Source organism: Prunus mume, linkage group LG4 (assembly GCF_029339155.1).
Source record: "Prunus mume cultivar Tortuosa linkage group LG4, ASM2933915v1, whole genome shotgun sequence".
In the NCBI taxonomy this organism is placed as follows: Eukaryota; Viridiplantae; Streptophyta; class Magnoliopsida; order Rosales; family Rosaceae; genus Prunus; species Prunus mume.
Window position 1 is genome coordinate 20,432,313 of NC_142701.1, and position 17,290 is coordinate 20,449,602.

The 17,290-nt window shown below is 35.7% G+C and overlaps 3 protein-coding genes across 3 annotated transcripts; all 3 read left to right on the forward strand.

Annotated features, from left to right (window-relative positions):
• Nucleotides 1–941: 941 nt before the first annotated feature.
• LOC103329570 (B12D protein) lies at nt 942–1,715 on the forward strand. Its single transcript, XM_008232059.2, has 3 exons — nt 942–1,090; nt 1,218–1,306; nt 1,401–1,715. Exons 1-3 carry the CDS (start codon nt 1,067–1,069, stop codon nt 1,546–1,548), a joined length of 261 nt encoding a protein of 86 aa, XP_008230281.2. The 5' UTR covers nt 942–1,066; the 3' UTR covers nt 1,549–1,715.
• A 1,125-nt stretch (nt 1,716–2,840) lies between these two features.
• Nucleotides 2,841–5,241, forward strand: LOC103329571 (PLC-like phosphodiesterases superfamily protein). Its single transcript, XM_008232060.3, has 8 exons — nt 2,841–3,225; nt 3,321–3,443; nt 3,764–3,901; nt 4,022–4,120; nt 4,205–4,508; nt 4,578–4,801; nt 4,895–4,981; nt 5,061–5,241. The coding sequence occupies exons 1-8, from the start codon at nt 3,136–3,138 to the stop codon at nt 5,091–5,093; spliced, it is 1,098 nt and encodes a 365-aa protein (XP_008230282.2). The 5' UTR covers nt 2,841–3,135; the 3' UTR covers nt 5,094–5,241.
• An 8,874-nt stretch (nt 5,242–14,115) lies between these two features.
• On the forward strand, nt 14,116–16,820 carry BR6OX2 (brassinosteroid-6-oxidase 2). Its single transcript, XM_008232061.2, has 9 exons — nt 14,116–14,396; nt 14,517–14,838; nt 14,950–15,099; nt 15,201–15,443; nt 15,560–15,646; nt 15,751–15,829; nt 16,130–16,236; nt 16,340–16,464; nt 16,586–16,820. Exons 1-9 carry the CDS (start codon nt 14,209–14,211, stop codon nt 16,677–16,679), a joined length of 1,395 nt encoding a protein of 464 aa, XP_008230283.2. The 5' UTR covers nt 14,116–14,208; the 3' UTR covers nt 16,680–16,820.
• The last annotated feature ends 470 nt before the right edge of the window (nt 16,821–17,290 follow it).

The window sequence follows — 17,290 nt, forward strand, 5'->3', positions numbered from 1 at the left end:
TAACTATTAAGGGCCGATTCATTATAATCTAGATTCTCATATTTCTTAATTGGTGATATCTTTATGAAGATTGGGCTGGGGCATCTAGGCCTAGAATAGTTTTTTTTTATTTTTCTGGTATACTCTAGGCCCATATTTTTATTTTTATGGTTAATCGTATTATTAGTCCTTGAATTTGGACCCAATCTGTATTTGAGTTTCTCAATTTCGAAAATCGTTCCATGGTCCTATAACTTCACTTTCGCTAGACAAATGGTATTGTCATCAATTTTGTTAACTTTTTCTCAAATGCAAAGGCAAAATAGTGTTTTTAAATTAAAACCAAAAAAATGAATAAAAAATCATATCTTCAAAATAATAATAAAAGAAAATCAAATAAAAAACCAACCAAAAAAAATCAAGTTTGGGGAAGTAGAAATCGGGATAGAGGGGGGGAGAGAGAATTTAATTTTAATTTTTAATTTATATTTTAATCAATTTTGATACAAAAATACTATTTTGTCCTTACATTTAACAAAATTGATGGCAACCATTTGTCTAACGGTTGAAGTTAAAAGACCACGAGAACGATTTTGAAAATTGAGAGACTCAAATACAAATCATGTCTAAGTTCAGGGACTAATAAAATGATTCACCTTTACTTTTAACTTTCATCTGTCAAGGAATTAATATTATTCTTTTAAGTTTATGTTCTGCAAATATTTGATTGCCACCGCAGAAGAACATTCTAGTGATAGGATCAAAGACTTAAATTGTCAACCCACAGGCAAAGGCTATTGCCAAATGGCCATTGAAAAGTTACGCGTTTTAGAAATCCAGAGGCTGAGCCGCTGGTTTTAGGTGGTCAAAATCGATGCAGCCCACAGTAAGTAGGATAGACTTTCCATCTAGTTCCCCTTCCTTGTTGGTGACCCCAAGTCCACACGACACTATATATACTAGGCGCACATAGAATTCCAATGTAACAGTAAAAAGCAAGAAGATAGCCTGTTTCTCTGTCTGTTGGTTGGCGATCATATCATTCTCATTAGAGCAACAAAGCTAGACAAGGAGATCTTTATTTCTGATGGGGCGCTGGATTAAGCCTGAGGTGAGCAAGCTTTGGTTCGGCTTTTGTTTGTTTGTTTAGACTCGGTTGGTTAGGACAGTGAACCCGTCAAAAAATAAAATAATTTATAAATGAAAAAATTTCATGTGTGGGATTTTGTTTTGTTTAGGTATACCCTCTAATGGCTGCGATGACATTTGTGACAAGCTTGTGTGCATTTCAGCTTACAAGGAACGTGTTCCTCAACCCAGATGTCAGGTACAAAATATACTTATTATTATATGTATGTATAATTAAAGGGTCCTAATTAAATTAAACGTGTGATTAAGGAATTAATTTAATGAACTTGCAGAATCGACAAAGCTAGGCGTGGAATGGGAGTGCTGGAAAATAAGGAAGAGGGAGAGAAGTATGCAGAGCATGGGCTGCGCAAGTTCCTCCGCACCCGCCCGCCTGAGATCATGCCTACCATCAACCGATTCTTCTCTCAAGACGAATGATATATCCATAATCTATTCTATTCTATATGACATTTACTTGTGAAAAGTTTACTTGGGTTGGGATTTGTAACGTTATGGGTTCTTTTGTTTTGCTTTGCTTTGGGCCAATTTAATTATGTTTTGGTGCTATTCTGTAGTTATGTTTATCAACTATCCTTTAAAGTTAATTCTTATTTTTTTAAAGAAGAACCATCCCCTAATTCAATTCATGATTCTTCTTCTTAAATAAATATATCATGACTATTAACAGTTGGTTAAACCAGTTGGCTAGAACAATGAGCTCGTCTCTCTACACTTAAGTTTGAATACCTTACGCATAGACTATACTAAATTAACTTACAGTAATTTAGAGTATCGTTTATATATAAATATAAAAAAATATATTACATGCCAAAAATTGGGTCAACGATGGGCTCGGTTTGGGCTCTAATATTTTGTTATTTTGGATTGCTGCCGAACATTCAAACCTCTTGCACCTGAGCTATGGACTCGGTTTTTTGTGGATCGGCCCAGGATTATTTCTTTCTAGGCCTTTTGTTAATTTCTAAAGAACATTAATCTTGGTCAGTTGAATTGTATTAGAATTTAGATGGATGCCGATAGTCATGTAATTGATTGTAATGGGATGGGAAGGAAGGATGCTAAGTATATCCTCGTATATATATTAATATATGGTCTAAAAATATATTTGCATTACCATATATGGTCAAACATATATGTTAACTGCTGATTAACATGGATTAGTTTCCTTATCCTACATTTCCATTTTTCGTTTTTTTTTTTCCTTGAGTGCTGTTATTTCCACCATCCTGTTATATTTCTTCACTCACCTTATCTTCTCACTCACCATGTAAATTTGAAAAAACACAATCATATGTTTCCACCCACTATTATTCTTAAAATACTCTTTAATTATTAATTCAAGTAATCATTAGTTTGAGACATATGGAGATGATCAAGTTGTGTTTGACGGACTGGATCAATTTCACGAGTTGTACGCTTTCCTTCTTCTTTTTTTCTTTTTGTCAAACGGTAAAATAGGTGGGTATATGAGTTGAGGTTTTTTCCCTAAGTTCTTAAAAGTCATTTTACAAAAAAGTAAAATTATCTTTAAATTTTTGAATATAAAATGAATGAAAAAATAGGACGAGTGATGAAAATAACAGCACTCTTTTCTTTTTTCTCCTTAGCCATGAGTCAATTTTTCACGAGAGAGTTTGAGTGACGTGTCAAACTAATGAATTATGGGAGCGAAAGTTAAATGTTCCGTTACGGTTCGACTGATTTTGGCCAAACCAGAATTTTTAATCTATTTTCATCTTCGTCTCACCAACGTCTTTGTTGTGAATTGTGATTTGATATAATCATATACAGCCAAGTTCCCATTTTAATCATTTGGATTTCAGCATTTATATCCAAATCCAATCCATATAATTATGTATCTCCAGCCTCAGTTTTAATTACTAGTCAAGAGTTCTGCCGAGCTCTTCGTTTTCTCAGCCGAAACTGAGAAACCCAAGCTGCTCACCAAAACCCAACAAACAGATATATTATTTCCTTTCTTCTTCTTTTTCTTGTTTTACAAATATGAAGACTCGGCAGAACTTGCTTTTGATGATCATAGCTAGTGCAGCGGTTTTCAGCTTTGCCACAGCTTGCTCCAATGGACAGTGCAAGGTTTGTGCCTGCCTACACTTTTTCATTATGAATGAATGTTTGTGACAGGAAAAAGAAAGAGTAAAGCTCTATGTTCTTGTGGTTTGAATGTGTAGCTTTTAGAACAATGCTCATCAGACGGAGATTGTGAGGCAGGGCTTTTCTGCTTCTCTTGCCCAGAAGCCTTTTCCGGCTCTAGATGTATAAGATCAACCATTACAGACCAATTCAAGCTTTTGGTACGTCCAACTTAGTCTCTATTTCTCTCTCATACACACTCCATACAGAGACTTGGTGAAGTTTCCAACTTTGCATTACAATACCATGAAAGGAAAAAAACAGAGATTTTTGGGGGACATGGAATCCATCCAATCCAAGCATGACTTTTGCCGGCTCCTTCGGATGTCACAACAATTGAACAGAACACAATGGCCCCACCAAACCCATTCATTGGGCTTCAGAACATTTATTTGGGCCTTCACATGGGCCCATTTAGGCCCAATAAGTGTTTTTAATTTTGATTTATTTGTTGTTTTTGTTATTTGCTGCAATGCAACAGAACAATTCTCTGCCATTCAACAAGTATGCGTTTTTGACAACCCACAATGCTTTTGCTATTGAGGGAGAGCCTTCTCATACTGGAATTCCTCGCGTTACCTTCACAAATCAAGAAGATACTATCACTCAGCAGCTAAATGTATATTTTCCTTGTGCCTTTCTCAATTCTATTTCATTTGCTGCTTAATTTATAACATGACTTGTTTCACTAAACTTTCCGACCATCATTTTGTGTGTCATCTTCATTGACAATTTACAGAACGGGGTTCGAGCCTTAATGCTCGATACGTATGATTTTAAAGGAGATGTGTGGTTGTGCCACTCTTTCAACGGAAAATGCCATGACATTACTGCATTTGTAAGCCAGTTGCCCCATTTCATTTCATTCTTTTATGTAACATTTTTTTTTTTTGGATTAAGAAAGTTGCTACTTAATTAATAGGAACCAGCTATAGATACCCTCATGGAGATTGAAGCATTTTTATCAGCCAACCCAGCAGAAATTGTCACATTGATATTAGAGGACTATGTTGAAGCTCCAAATGGATTGACAAATGTCTTCAAAGCTTCTGGGTTGATGAAATACTGGTTTCCAGTGACAAGCATGCCCAAAAATGGTCAGGACTGGCCACTGGTTAGTGACATGGTTGCTAAGAACCAAAGACTACTTGTATTTACTTCAAAAAGTGCCAAGGAACAATCTGAAGGGATTGCATACCAATGGAACTACATGGTTGAAAACCAATGTAAGAACCCATCAACCAACTTCAAATATTTTTCTTTTTCACTTTTTCTGAGTCTTACTTTGAACACAGATGGGGATGGTGGAATGAAGCCAGGAAATTGTCCAAATAGAAGAGAATCAGCACCTCTAAATGACGAGACTAAATCATTGGTGTTGGTTAATTATTTTACTTCCATTCCCATCAAGCAAGTCAGCTGTGCAATTAACTCTGGGGATCTGATTAAAATGCTCTACACTTGTTATGGTGCGGCTGGCAACCGATGGGCTAACTTCGTCGCTGTCGATTTTTACAAGGCATGCCTTTTTTTTTTCCCACTGTTTAATTTTTTGGTTTTGAATGAAACCAGAGAAATGTTTATTCACACAAATGCTTGGTTTCTGATGCAGAGGAGTGAAGGAGGAGGGTCGTTTCAAGCTTTAGACACCCTGAATGGGGAGCTCTTGTGTGGATCCAATGATGTACATGCATGTGTGGTAAGCTAAAACAAATTTTGATTGCATGAAGATAGTTTTTTTAATATTAGTTTATAACAATTTATGTGTTTGATTGCAGCCAGGATCAACTCCAGGGTCTTGCCAGCCATAGCAGAGACTATAGAAATTCATGTAATAAGCTTAAATCCTCATCATGAGAATTGTATTAATCTCGAGGAACTAGCATGATTTGTAATTGATATCTATAAACAGATGTGTTAAATATCATTGTCGTTTCATTGCTTCATAGAGGAAAACAACATGTTGTGTCGTCTGTCGTAGGCCTTGAAAATGCTTGGCCCACGGGTCTAAAGACGTGGGCTTCTCCAAACTCGAAAAACGTTAGCATCCAATACGAATGTTCCTTAAAAAGATGGTTTCATTCATGTGCATTGCACCAAGATGAGAAATTTTAAGGTATCTTCCGACAGACGATTGTATGCCGTTTATGAAATTTGAACTCGTGATCTCTTTTAACAAAATAAAGACTAACTCGAATTTTATTAACCTTCACATTGTGGAAAGGAAACCAGTAATGATACTGTCTTTTGGAGAGAGAACATTCTGAGAAGAAAAAGAAAAGCCCCTAGTGATTATGTTTCTAAATGGAATCCTTTGCTATATATTATATATATATATATATATATATATATATTTGCTGCTTGAACATCGAATCAAAATCCCAAAATTTTGGCTTTTATTAGTGTATTTCCATGCTGTGTTGCGAGAAGAATGGGGCACAATGATAGAAAGTGGGAGTAATTAGATAATAGAAAGGAAAATCCTGAATTATCCTTCGATGCATATTTGTAATGGGAACCAACCAACCACTAATGGTAGTAAATGGGCTCGCACCTTATTTAGTCCAGGTTTTGTCTCTTCCAATAATTGAGTAGTACTACATCCATCTATATCCAAAACCACTTTTGGTTTTGTTCCACTTAATTCCCTCTCTTTTATGACAAGATTGCTGGATTTAAGATGTTCCCATAAATTCAAATTACAATCTAACAATTTCGGAACAAAGTAAGTTTCATAAATGATCCGTGACCGTCACGTCGTGTTCTTATATAGGTGGATTGGTAATCACCCGTGATGGTCATAACTTATTTGAAGTGGATGTCACCTTCGCTGAATGATTAGGGCCATGGGCCAGTATTTCCACACATAGCAACAAAATGATGGATAATCGAACCTTAACCTCAGTGCTTGAATACATGTACTTTGACCTACATACCCAAAGGGAAGAAAAAGAAAGAAAAGAACGTGCTTATAAAGTTGGATAAAAGAAAAAAAAGGTAACTTCTCTATCATTTCATTATAAGTAATCAGATTTTCTCTATTTCTTTTTGGGTCAAAACTATTATTAAGAGGCTATTGGATTGTACAATTTGTAGTCAGATCATCAGCTAAATTTGGGGAGAGGGTTGGTTGTCTCTACCTTTGAATTTTTGAGTCAGTCAAATTCGTGACTAGGTTTTTAGACTTAGACTTATAGCTAGCTAGTTATTAGTCGCTAGTCAAATTTAACTTATTAGAAATCATGGCTTAATTTTATTAAGAATTTTAGTCATCCAAGATCTAACATTTCTGGCACCACCAACTGGTTGGGTAATCGTGAAATAAACAAAGAAGATTATTGCAAGGGAAAAAAGATCATGATCTGTGGATCCACAGTCATACAGTGGATGCATCCCAGTGGTTTGATTAGAATCGGGTAGCTAATTAAACTTATAATTATGTGCCTAATTAAATGTTAATTGGTGTGGAGCATGTGAGTTGGTAGGTTAGGAGGCATCCAAACACATGCTAGCAATCTTGAGGAAGGAATAAAAATAAATTTATAGTATTTATAAAATCAATGTCATTAGGTTGAATTATGCAAATGGATTTAGGAATAATAGGATATCAGATCTACTTGATTACCTAATTAGTATTACTTTCACACCACTAACATGCTAGCTTCGATGATATTGGTTCATCATGCATGAATGAAACATTAGAAAAATGAGAGAGAGAGAGAGAGAGAGAGAGAGAGAGAGAGAAGTGTGCTTTTTTTATTTCACATTTTCATGGGCATGTTGTGGATTTGTTTGTTTAATACTATATTCATGTATTTTATGTCATTTTGACTATTGTGTTCGTGGAGTACTCTTGTCGTCAACGCACTACTCAATGGCTAAATTGATTGAAGAATTCCCCGAACTCTTAGTATATTACCCCAAAGCATATGTGTGTGTATATATATACACATATAATTGATCAAATAGAATCATGATTAATAATACACTACCCACAGTTTGATATATATATGCGTTTCTTAAGCTTCTTTTTCTCTCTCCTTCTTTCTTTTGATTTTAAAAATAAAGAGTCACAAACCATATGAGATTAATTAGCATTTCATATTGAACCCGTAACTTATCTTAATCCTAACTACTTTTTTCACTGCGTAACATGGCAGTGTAGATCCAATACTACTCAATGCGTACCTAACAATACAACGAAGAACAAACAAGTTTGTATACTATTACTATTAGATGATCGTTTTTGTGAATGAAATTAAAAGAATTTGTAACGAAATGAAGTGATGGTTGGGCAATGTGGGTAAGGGAAAGGGGGGTTTGGTTTGGGGGGTGATGGATGATATGGATGGATCATTCACTAGGACAGGAGCTAAGTGTGTGGTACTTGTCAATGTGTGTAATGTATATATTTATTCCACAAAGGTACCAAGGACGATTACGATACACCCACGAGGGGGTAACATGCAAATGGGCGTATATCTCGTTTCCATAATTCCATTGTTGTTTGTTAATGCATATAACTACACCACAAACACTAGACAACCCAGCCCCAGCCCCCTCCTGTCTGCCTCTGGTGTTGTGTGGGGGAAGAGAAAAGCCCCACGCCACAAATTTCATCCTCCCTGTACCCAAGCAGCCACTCGATCACGTGGGTTTTGGGCACCCATTCCCACAAATAAGAAACCCTAATAAGCTTACCTAATCTGCCCTCTCAACTCAACTCACCCACTTGTATTTGCTTGGACGCTCAACGCATTCTCGTTTCACACAAGTTTTTCTTCAATGCAAGAACTCAGCTACTCTTTCTCTCTAGAGATTATGATAGTATTGAGAAGAATTATATATCTAGATATATTGACATACATAGGATATATATACATGCAACATATATAAATAATTTATTTAAAATATGATGACAAAGTGGGAGGGAAAGGTCGAATGAAAGAAACAACAGCAAAGACAAGCAATTATGCATCACTCACAACAAATTGGCTATGGGGGAACCCCTTTCACACATGGGGTGGGGGTGCGCACCCTTCTGCTGTGGAGCCAACCTAGCTACCTAAAGTTTTCTCAGAATCTTTTTCCAAATTGTTGCTTGGATATGGAAGTTGGAACTTGCAAAACCACATATAATGCATTAATTCTTCTGTTTGATCATCAGTTTTCATCATTAACTAACAATATTAATTTCTTAATAAAGATCGAGCTGGCAGCTTTGATATCTAAGTTTTATAGCTTCACAGATTTGTCTGTCTAGGGCAGCAGAGATCGATGCACGTACAAATTAAAGAGAAAGGAACGCACGAGTTTGCATGCAGTACAAATTTATTTTCTTTCTTTTCTGAAACAATGTAGTAGTTAGGCTTTTATTATGGGCATTTAAGTAGCCGAAAGTTTATTGAAATAGGGTAGAAAAGGAAGCTCGAGTTTATATCAGCGCAGGTACGTCCATGGCCATAGATCAGCACGCGTGACTTCTTCTCTGCAACCCAAAGGACTTCAATTCTCGTCCTTTCTAGTATCTAGAAACTAGAAACTAACTATATATCATGATTAATTATCCGTTAAACCATAATTGCATTTGATTAAACTATATTTTTTTTCTTAACAATGTGAAGTTATATGTATGATTTGGCAAGCGTTTGTTTTCGTCAAAGAAAATGCTAGACTTATCACATTTTATACTACATTGTGTACCCATCTCTATAGCATTACTCGTTGGTTGGTGAGTTATTAATGAACCCCATGTCATGTGCGTATATTACATAGAATCCACCAGACAATGGTGGGTTCCAAATTCATAGGAACGATTGAATCTCTTTGTTGGGTAGAATGAGAAATAATCAAGTTTCGTTAGGTGATCTTGCTCCTAGGGGAAAGACACGTGTTGTGATCCCAATAGGGTAGCTTGCTTTTCGCCTAATCACTCACTCACCATAAAGGAATATTAATAGTATTTGATGTGGTAATTTGACATTTACACTAACACTCCACCCGATATGTTAAATAAATAATTATTGTAACAGTTAAATCATTTCAGATAAAAAAGGAAAAAAATAAATGAAAGTAATACTATAAATAATATTACACATCACTCCAACTAAATTGTCAAAGTGATGTGGAATGAAATTGAAGGTTCAATTACTTTTGACATCCCAAAAGCAAGATGTCAAATGAATATTTTATTATTTTTAAAGACAATGATTATTACTTCCATTTATTATTATTTTTTCTTCTTTATCTTAAATGATTTGTATTCTAATATTATTTATTTGACATATCAAGTGAAGTATAAAACGTGTAAATGTCAAATTGCCACATCAGCCATCAAATTTAAATTTGGTGTTTGGTATTTGACATCTTCCTTGAAGATGCTCTTTAGCACATATTAAAGGAGTTAATTACGTTGGCATCCGATTTCCCTCGTTGAAAAATGAAGCAAATTCAAACTAATTAAGATAGCCAAACAGGAGGTATGTACCAAGCCCTAATCCTTTTATGCATGTACCAAAAACAGAAAGATACGTGACTTGTCCAAACACATTTGTTATTGTTGACGACAGAATTCACAGAATTGTGGCAATTAATGAGCAACTTATGGCTTCTTCTAGTCCTCACATATTTATCAACGCTAACTTAGTACGGTGCTATAGTATAATCATGTGGTATAACTAATGAACATGTTATATTTCAAGTGGATATATTTTTTAACACTAATACTCTAAAAGTGAGATATATCAATCATGTTGTCCGTCCATTTTATAATGCGTGAACAAATTATACCATACGATCTTACTATGATATTATTATATTCGCTTCTCCGGAGTAACAAATGCAAGGTTAAAAACAATTATTGGCATTAACCCAGAAGTAAAGCAGTAACGAGGTAAAAGAAGTGAGAAGTATGTGGTATGTGGTGGGTGAACGAGGTGACAGCTTGCAAAGAGACAGAAGAAAAAAAAGAGGTGGGGGGGTGAAAAAAAAATATCAGAAGTTCAGGCGGGCAGGCAGGCAGGAGGAGGGTGGGAGAGGGAGAGAAAGAGAAGCAAGCAAAGAACCAAATCAATCAATTCAGGATTCAGCGAATAAAACAGGTGCACGTGGATAGACCTACCACACGTGCACACAATCATCATATGGGAATGGGAATGGGTTTTGTTTTGTGGTTTGGGATAAAGACGTCAAGAACTACAAAACAAACACACATCATTTTACTCTCTCTCTCTCTCTTTCTTCTGTATCCTTTGGTCTTTTGAGGACCCGTGTACTTCTGCAGCTGCACAAATTATTTTTTATTTTTATATTTGAGTTGGGAAATGAGATTGTGAGTCTCAAGACGCTTTCCAGTCACATTGGCATACGTAGTTGACACTTGACACTTTAAACCGTCCGTTGTAATTTTGACTTTACAATTTCACTTTTTCTTTTTCAAACTTCTTTTTTCACATTTACTTTCTTTTAAATCATTTCATCCAAATACACAAATTAAAATGCTTCTTGATTGGATACTGTTTGTCGCTTTCCTTATATATAAGTCACCGTTTCATGATATATATGCAAGAAGAAAAACTTCTATGTATATGCACACTGCTATTAGTATGAATATAAAAACTCATACTTGCATGATAAGGAAGAAAATATTTACTTCTCGATAGGGTTTAAAGAAGCTTCCTATAAAGAACAAGGTCTCACAAAATTTTCACTATATGTAATCGCACTACCTACTAACATTTGTAATATATAGTAAGCATGAAATCGGCCAATTTGTTAATTTGATTCACTTGAGAGCAACAAATCTGAAAGATGCATGCGTTATGCAAACAAAAAATCTGCAATTAATAGCAAATCTGCAGAAAATGGCTTAGCTATTTATTCAGTAGATTTTGGCGCATGTGTGCGTATATACATTATTCCCTGTATCATATGGATCTGGCCAGTTCGAATCACAAAACCAAAGTCAAAATTGGACTGCGGAAGCTTAATTCTATTGTCTTAAGGTATGATCTCTCTCTGCCTCTTTAAAAATAATAATTTCAATTTCAGTGTCTGCGCATGCATATTTTTATGATTTGATGTTGTGAAGCTAAATACTTTTATGTGTTCATGAAATTTGCTATAATAAAAAAAATTAAAAAATTAAAGACAGAATTAGAGCTAGGGTTTACAAGTTAATTTGCGTAGAGATTCCAGGCTGCGAGCGAGAAGATCAATCATTCAGAGGAAATAATGGTTGTGTGTGCCCATGTCTGCTGTTCTGGCATGGAAAAAAAGTAGAAGAAAACAAAATAGAGGCCCTCGTGCAACTGCATGCGTCAATGTACATCACAACTTTATATCATAAATTATTCAAACATTAATATTAATGTAATCAAAAAAGCAAAGAACTTTGCATGAAGTGCATGTGTGCGTCTGTGTGGGTAGACATTCTTCCATCTCTCTCTTCTGCCCTCTGGAATGGCCCCCCTATGGCCCCCCTCTCTCTCTCTCTCTCTCTCTTCATAATATATAAAACCTTTTGCAGCCTACCAGTACCGTATGTATTCTATCTGGAATTTCCGTGCAACTTCTTTTTGATTCACATATAAGTCTTACTCCTATCATTCACATATCGCTTTCTCTAATTCTCTCCTTTAGTTTCCTCTCGTATTATTATTATTTTCTTGATAATCAAGTTTCTTTGGCCCCCTTTCTTCTTCCTTTTCTGGATTTTAGCTTGTTCTAATCAATCTATACCATGTCGGCAATTCCTCTAAATCATGCCATGTTAATTCTAGCAAAATTCCTTGGAGTTTGGATAACAAGTTGGAAAATTTAAAGGGTGTCTACATGCCATTTGTCATCTGCGAAACAAGACATCCGTGTGTACTAGAAAACTCCAAATAGGGATGCTATGGAACAAATTCTCCTTCAAAATTTTGAAATTTCTTCTCTATTTATGGATCAAGTACATCAGAAAACGATACCTCATCAAATACTGATTTCTTTTTAGATCATCTTATATAACCAAAACACGTATGTACTTACGTACGAAATATACTTTTAAAAAAATATACAAAATATATCATAATTTTATGAGCGTAAGAATGCACGATCATCACAAATAACGTTATCCTTACTATCTTATTTAATTTAGAAATTAGTTAGTAAAATGGTAAATGCAACTTTTGTGTCAAATCCCTTTCCAAGGATCTCCTTAAGGATCCACACCTTTCTTCAAGTCGCCATCCGATCCGCCTTTTGTGGCCACTTGAAGACAAGCCATCAGCTTCAAAGCAAAGTCAAAAAACAAAATGAGAGAAGAAGAGATAAACGGAAATTACAGGACGAACCCTGTGTCTCATTAGAATCATATAACATGTTGATTAGACTGATGAACATCGACACCTACTGTACGGAGCCGCCCCAAAGATAGATTTGTGTGGTGTGTGTTCTGATCTTTGCGATAAACCCTAGTAACACACTTGCAGCATTGATTGAGCCCCTTCACTGTTCCTTTTTGTCAATATTTTGCACAAGAAATCAAACCAAAAAAAGATAGAAAATCAACCAAATCCATTGGTTGAGAATCTTTATTCACTTAAAAAAAGAAGTGATTACAACCAGGCTAGGTCGAGTTATCTACCATGGCTTCCCTAGTGAGAAGAACACGTTAGATACATAACTTGCTCCTACTTTAAATGTCTTAAATTCCAACTTCAATAGCAAAAGACAATCGTCTTCACACCAACCAATGTACCATATTTATAGTACTTGATCCTGCTAAGATGATATATTAATGTTGGCTGCCATTAAAGCTTTTTATAGAACACTGGTATATCGTTATCGATCGACCAAAAGATAAGGAAAAAGGAGATTGTCTTTTGCTGGTGATGCGTTGTAATTACAACAATGTTAGTAATGGTCGGTGGTGGCATGTTAAATGCTTGTGGCAAATTTTTTTTCTTGTTCCTGAATCGAATATTAAACTGAAACAATACACCAAATTTCCGGTTTTAAACTTCTGTTGTTTCATAAATACTTCTATTGTTGTATTGCCATATTGTGAATTTAGACGCGAAGATTGTTAAAGGGAAAAATAGGGATATGTTATACCATACTCACACATGACTCATGAGGCAAGATTCTATTGTGTTGTCTTGTGACATCATTTGAAACTTCATTTCCCCTTTGAAAGTCCTCATATTAACAGTCAAAAAGTCAATAGTAGGGCGGATTCTAGGAATTTACAGTCTACTACAGCTTCAAACTACTAGGGACAGCCCAAAGTTTCAAACTAGCAGTTAGAATGAAACCAAAATACTCTTTCTCTCTCTCTCTCTCTCTCTCCACTTATTCACATGGTAACCAAGCTCCTGTCTTCTTCTGGTTTTTGTAATTCCATTAACAGATATTGTTGAGGGGCATGTGAAGGATATTCACTTTTCTATTAGGCCCTAGAGTGCGGTGTGCATGTGCCTCGTCACATATGCATTCAAATTTTACTACTTAGAGTTAGAGCCTTCTCTAGTTTTCTACCAAAGAAATAAATACAAAAGTAAAAAAAACCAATTCATTTCTTAAAACCCTGTACCCTCCAAAATAAAATATTATAGCAGTAAATGTTTCTCAGTAGCAACCCACTTTTGAGCAAATCACTGTTAATCTTTGTTGGGTCTAAGTTAAAAACTTTGGAAAGAGCTAAGAACAATTTATTAAGTCATTTAATTATTTTTCTGAGTGTTTCATCGATTAGGGTCCCTCAATTTGTATAGGGTGCATGGATGGATTGGCTTATCTGGCCTTTTTCTCTAATGCATATGGTGGTTGAGACTTGAGAGAGGCCTATATATATGCACACTTTTGGCTTTCTCATAAACTAGAGCATGCCCATACCATTGAATGCTCTCTGTCTAGGGGTTTTGCAGCTTCTAGGGAGCATCAATGGCTGTGTTCATGGTGATACTTTGTGTTCTCTTTGTCCTCTGTATCTGCTCTGCTTTGCTGAGATGGAATGAAGTGAGGTACAGGAAGAAAGGCCTCCCTCCAGGCACAATGGGTTGGCCAGTTTTTGGGGAGACTACTGAGTTTCTCAAACAAGGCCCTAACTTCATGAAAAACCAGAGAGCAAGGTGATTTTCTATACAAGTTTTGGTTTTTTTTGGGCATACATGTTAGTGGTTGTTCCTCTGTTTTGTTCTGTTTTGAACACTCCAGTTGGGTTTTTTATAATTATGATTTTCTGGTAACAGGTATGGTAGTTTTTTCAAATCCCACATACTGGGGTGCCCTACAGTTGTTTCCATGGATCCAGAGCTCAACAGATACATCCTAATGAATGAAGCCAAAGGGCTTGTTCCTGGCTATCCTCAGTCCATGTTGGATATATTGGGAAAATGTAACATTGCAGCAGTTCATGGCTCCACTCACAAGTACATGAGAGGCTCATTGCTTGCCCTCATTAACCCAACCATGATCAGAGACCAGATTTTGCCTAAAATTGATGACTTCATGAGATCCCACCTCAGTGGTTGGGCTAACCAAGTCATCAACATTCAAGAAAAGACCAAAGAGGTTTGTGTAATAATATTCCTTTTAAATAAATAAATAAAAGCCAAATTCATTTTTTTTAAAAATAGTATTTTTCACCTTTCTAATCAATTTTCCTTCAACTGTTTTATGCAGATGGCACTTCTCTCATCACTTAAGCAGATTGCAGGCATTGAGTCAAGCTCAATTTCTGAAGCATTCAAGACTGAGTTCTTCAAGCTTGTTTTAGGCACTCTTTCATTGCCTATTGACCTTCCTGGCACAAATTACCGCCGTGGATTCCAGGTATAAATCCAGTTTATTTTCTCATTATCATATCTAATCTCTCATTAGAGTTATGAAAGATCTAATACTTGAGATTGTGAACCATGTTATGACTTATGCAGGGAAGGAAGAACATCATATGCATGCTGGAACAGCTCATAGAGGAGAGAAGGGCTTCCCAAGAAGTCCATCAAGACATGCTTGGTTGCTTACTGAGTGATGAAAACAGATACAAACTCAGTGATGAAGAAATAATTGATCACATAATCACAATCTTATATTCGGGTTATGAGACCGTTTCTACTACTTCAATGATGGCTGTGAAGTACCTCCATGATCATCCCAAAGCGCTTGAAGAACTCAGAGTAAGTTTAAGATGTATATGATTCTTGAAACAAAAAACAAAAAAACTTGTTCTTGTTCATGTTGTTGTGTTGCATTCTCATGCTTGCAGTTCTGACTTTAACTGCATAATTTGTAGAAAGAACATTTGGCAATCAGAGAAAAGAAAAGGCCAGAGGATCCAATTGACTGGAATGACTTGAAATCCATGCGGTTTACTCGTGCGGTAAGAGATTTCGCAGCTTTAATTGGATGCATCATTTGCTTTTTTTCTTATTATAACAGCAGGGTTTGCTAATATTTATATGCTCTCCTTTCTTTCCCCTGCAGGTGATATTTGAGACCTCAAGATTAGCTACCATTGTCAATGGGGTGCTGAGGAAAACCACTCAAGATATGGAGCTAAATGGTGAGCCATGAAATTTTTTAAAGGCATATATGATATTCAAGAAACTGTTATGCAACTTCCAATACATTATTGGCAAAAAAAGAGAGTGAAACAGTTGATAGATATGACTCACAAGAGTGATGTGTCCACATCCATGATTATTTTTCACAACAAATATACCAACACAGCTAGACGATCAGGATTTTTTCTTAATGACATGGGGAAATTTAGATAAGATAGTGGTGGACCAGGGCTTAAAATTAAGCTTCATCATTAACAAAGGTTATCTAACCACAGCTTTTTTCTTCAATGCTTCAACAGGTTATCTGATTCCAAAGGGGTGGAGAATTTATGTTTACACCAGAGAGATTAATTATGACTCCTTTCTGTATCCTGATCCATTAACCTTCAATCCATGGAGATGGCTGGTTAGTGACACTCTTTATTTATTTATTTATTTTCCTGTGAGATTAAGATTAGGAATTTCTTCATAGAAAATGTGACTAAATTGGGTCTGAATGAAAAATGCAGGACAAGAGCTTGGAATCTCACAACTACTGCCTTATATTTGGAGGGGGCACAAGGCAGTGTCCAGGAAAGGAACTTGGAATTGCAGAGATTTCAACTTTCCTGCACTACTTTGTAACTAGATACAGGTGACTAAAAACCCACATCAAAACACATAAATTTTCAATATTTTTTTTTATATAAAAACTTTCTCAGTTAAGATGAAATTCTAATACTTGATTTGATGGTATATATTTGTGTTGCTTGCAGGTGGGAAGAAGTTGGGGGAGACAAACTGACGAAATTTCCAAGAGTAGAGGCACCAAATGGACTGCACCTTAGGGTGTCTCATCTTGCTAACTGAATTATGTACATGGAAAAGAATATATATATATATATATATAGAGAGAGAGAGAGAGAGAGAGAGCATATGAAAGAAAATATTTATGATGTATGATAACGTGCTAACACATTAGAGAATCAATGAAATTGAGCAATTTCCTTTTGTCGGCTAATGTTATGTTCTGGAATGCAGAGAGAAGAAAACTCTAAAACTGACAAATGATATGCATTCCCCTAGGCCCTGTGTAGCAGACTCAAAACCTATACTATAGACAGACTGGCAGTTACAGTTTAATATGAGGCCACTTTGAAATGAATTCTACACATATTTCTATGAAAAATTTAGCATTGTTGGTTAACCATAATTGTAGGGCATTCTGCCCTTTAAGCTTCTGCAACTCATGGAGATGCAAAACTCTAAAAATCTCTTTTGGGCTTAGCAATCAAGAAGCAATTGGCAATTTCAATTAGATGAACAAGCAATGCAAATTTTTTACTTGTAGAAATGGGTTTTGGATCGTGGATCTGATGGGTTTCTTATGAACATCCTGAGATACGCGATGCTGTAATGAGGGAGTCCTTAATAGTCATCCGATCAATTACAGAGCTATTATTAGATGACTGAATGGAACC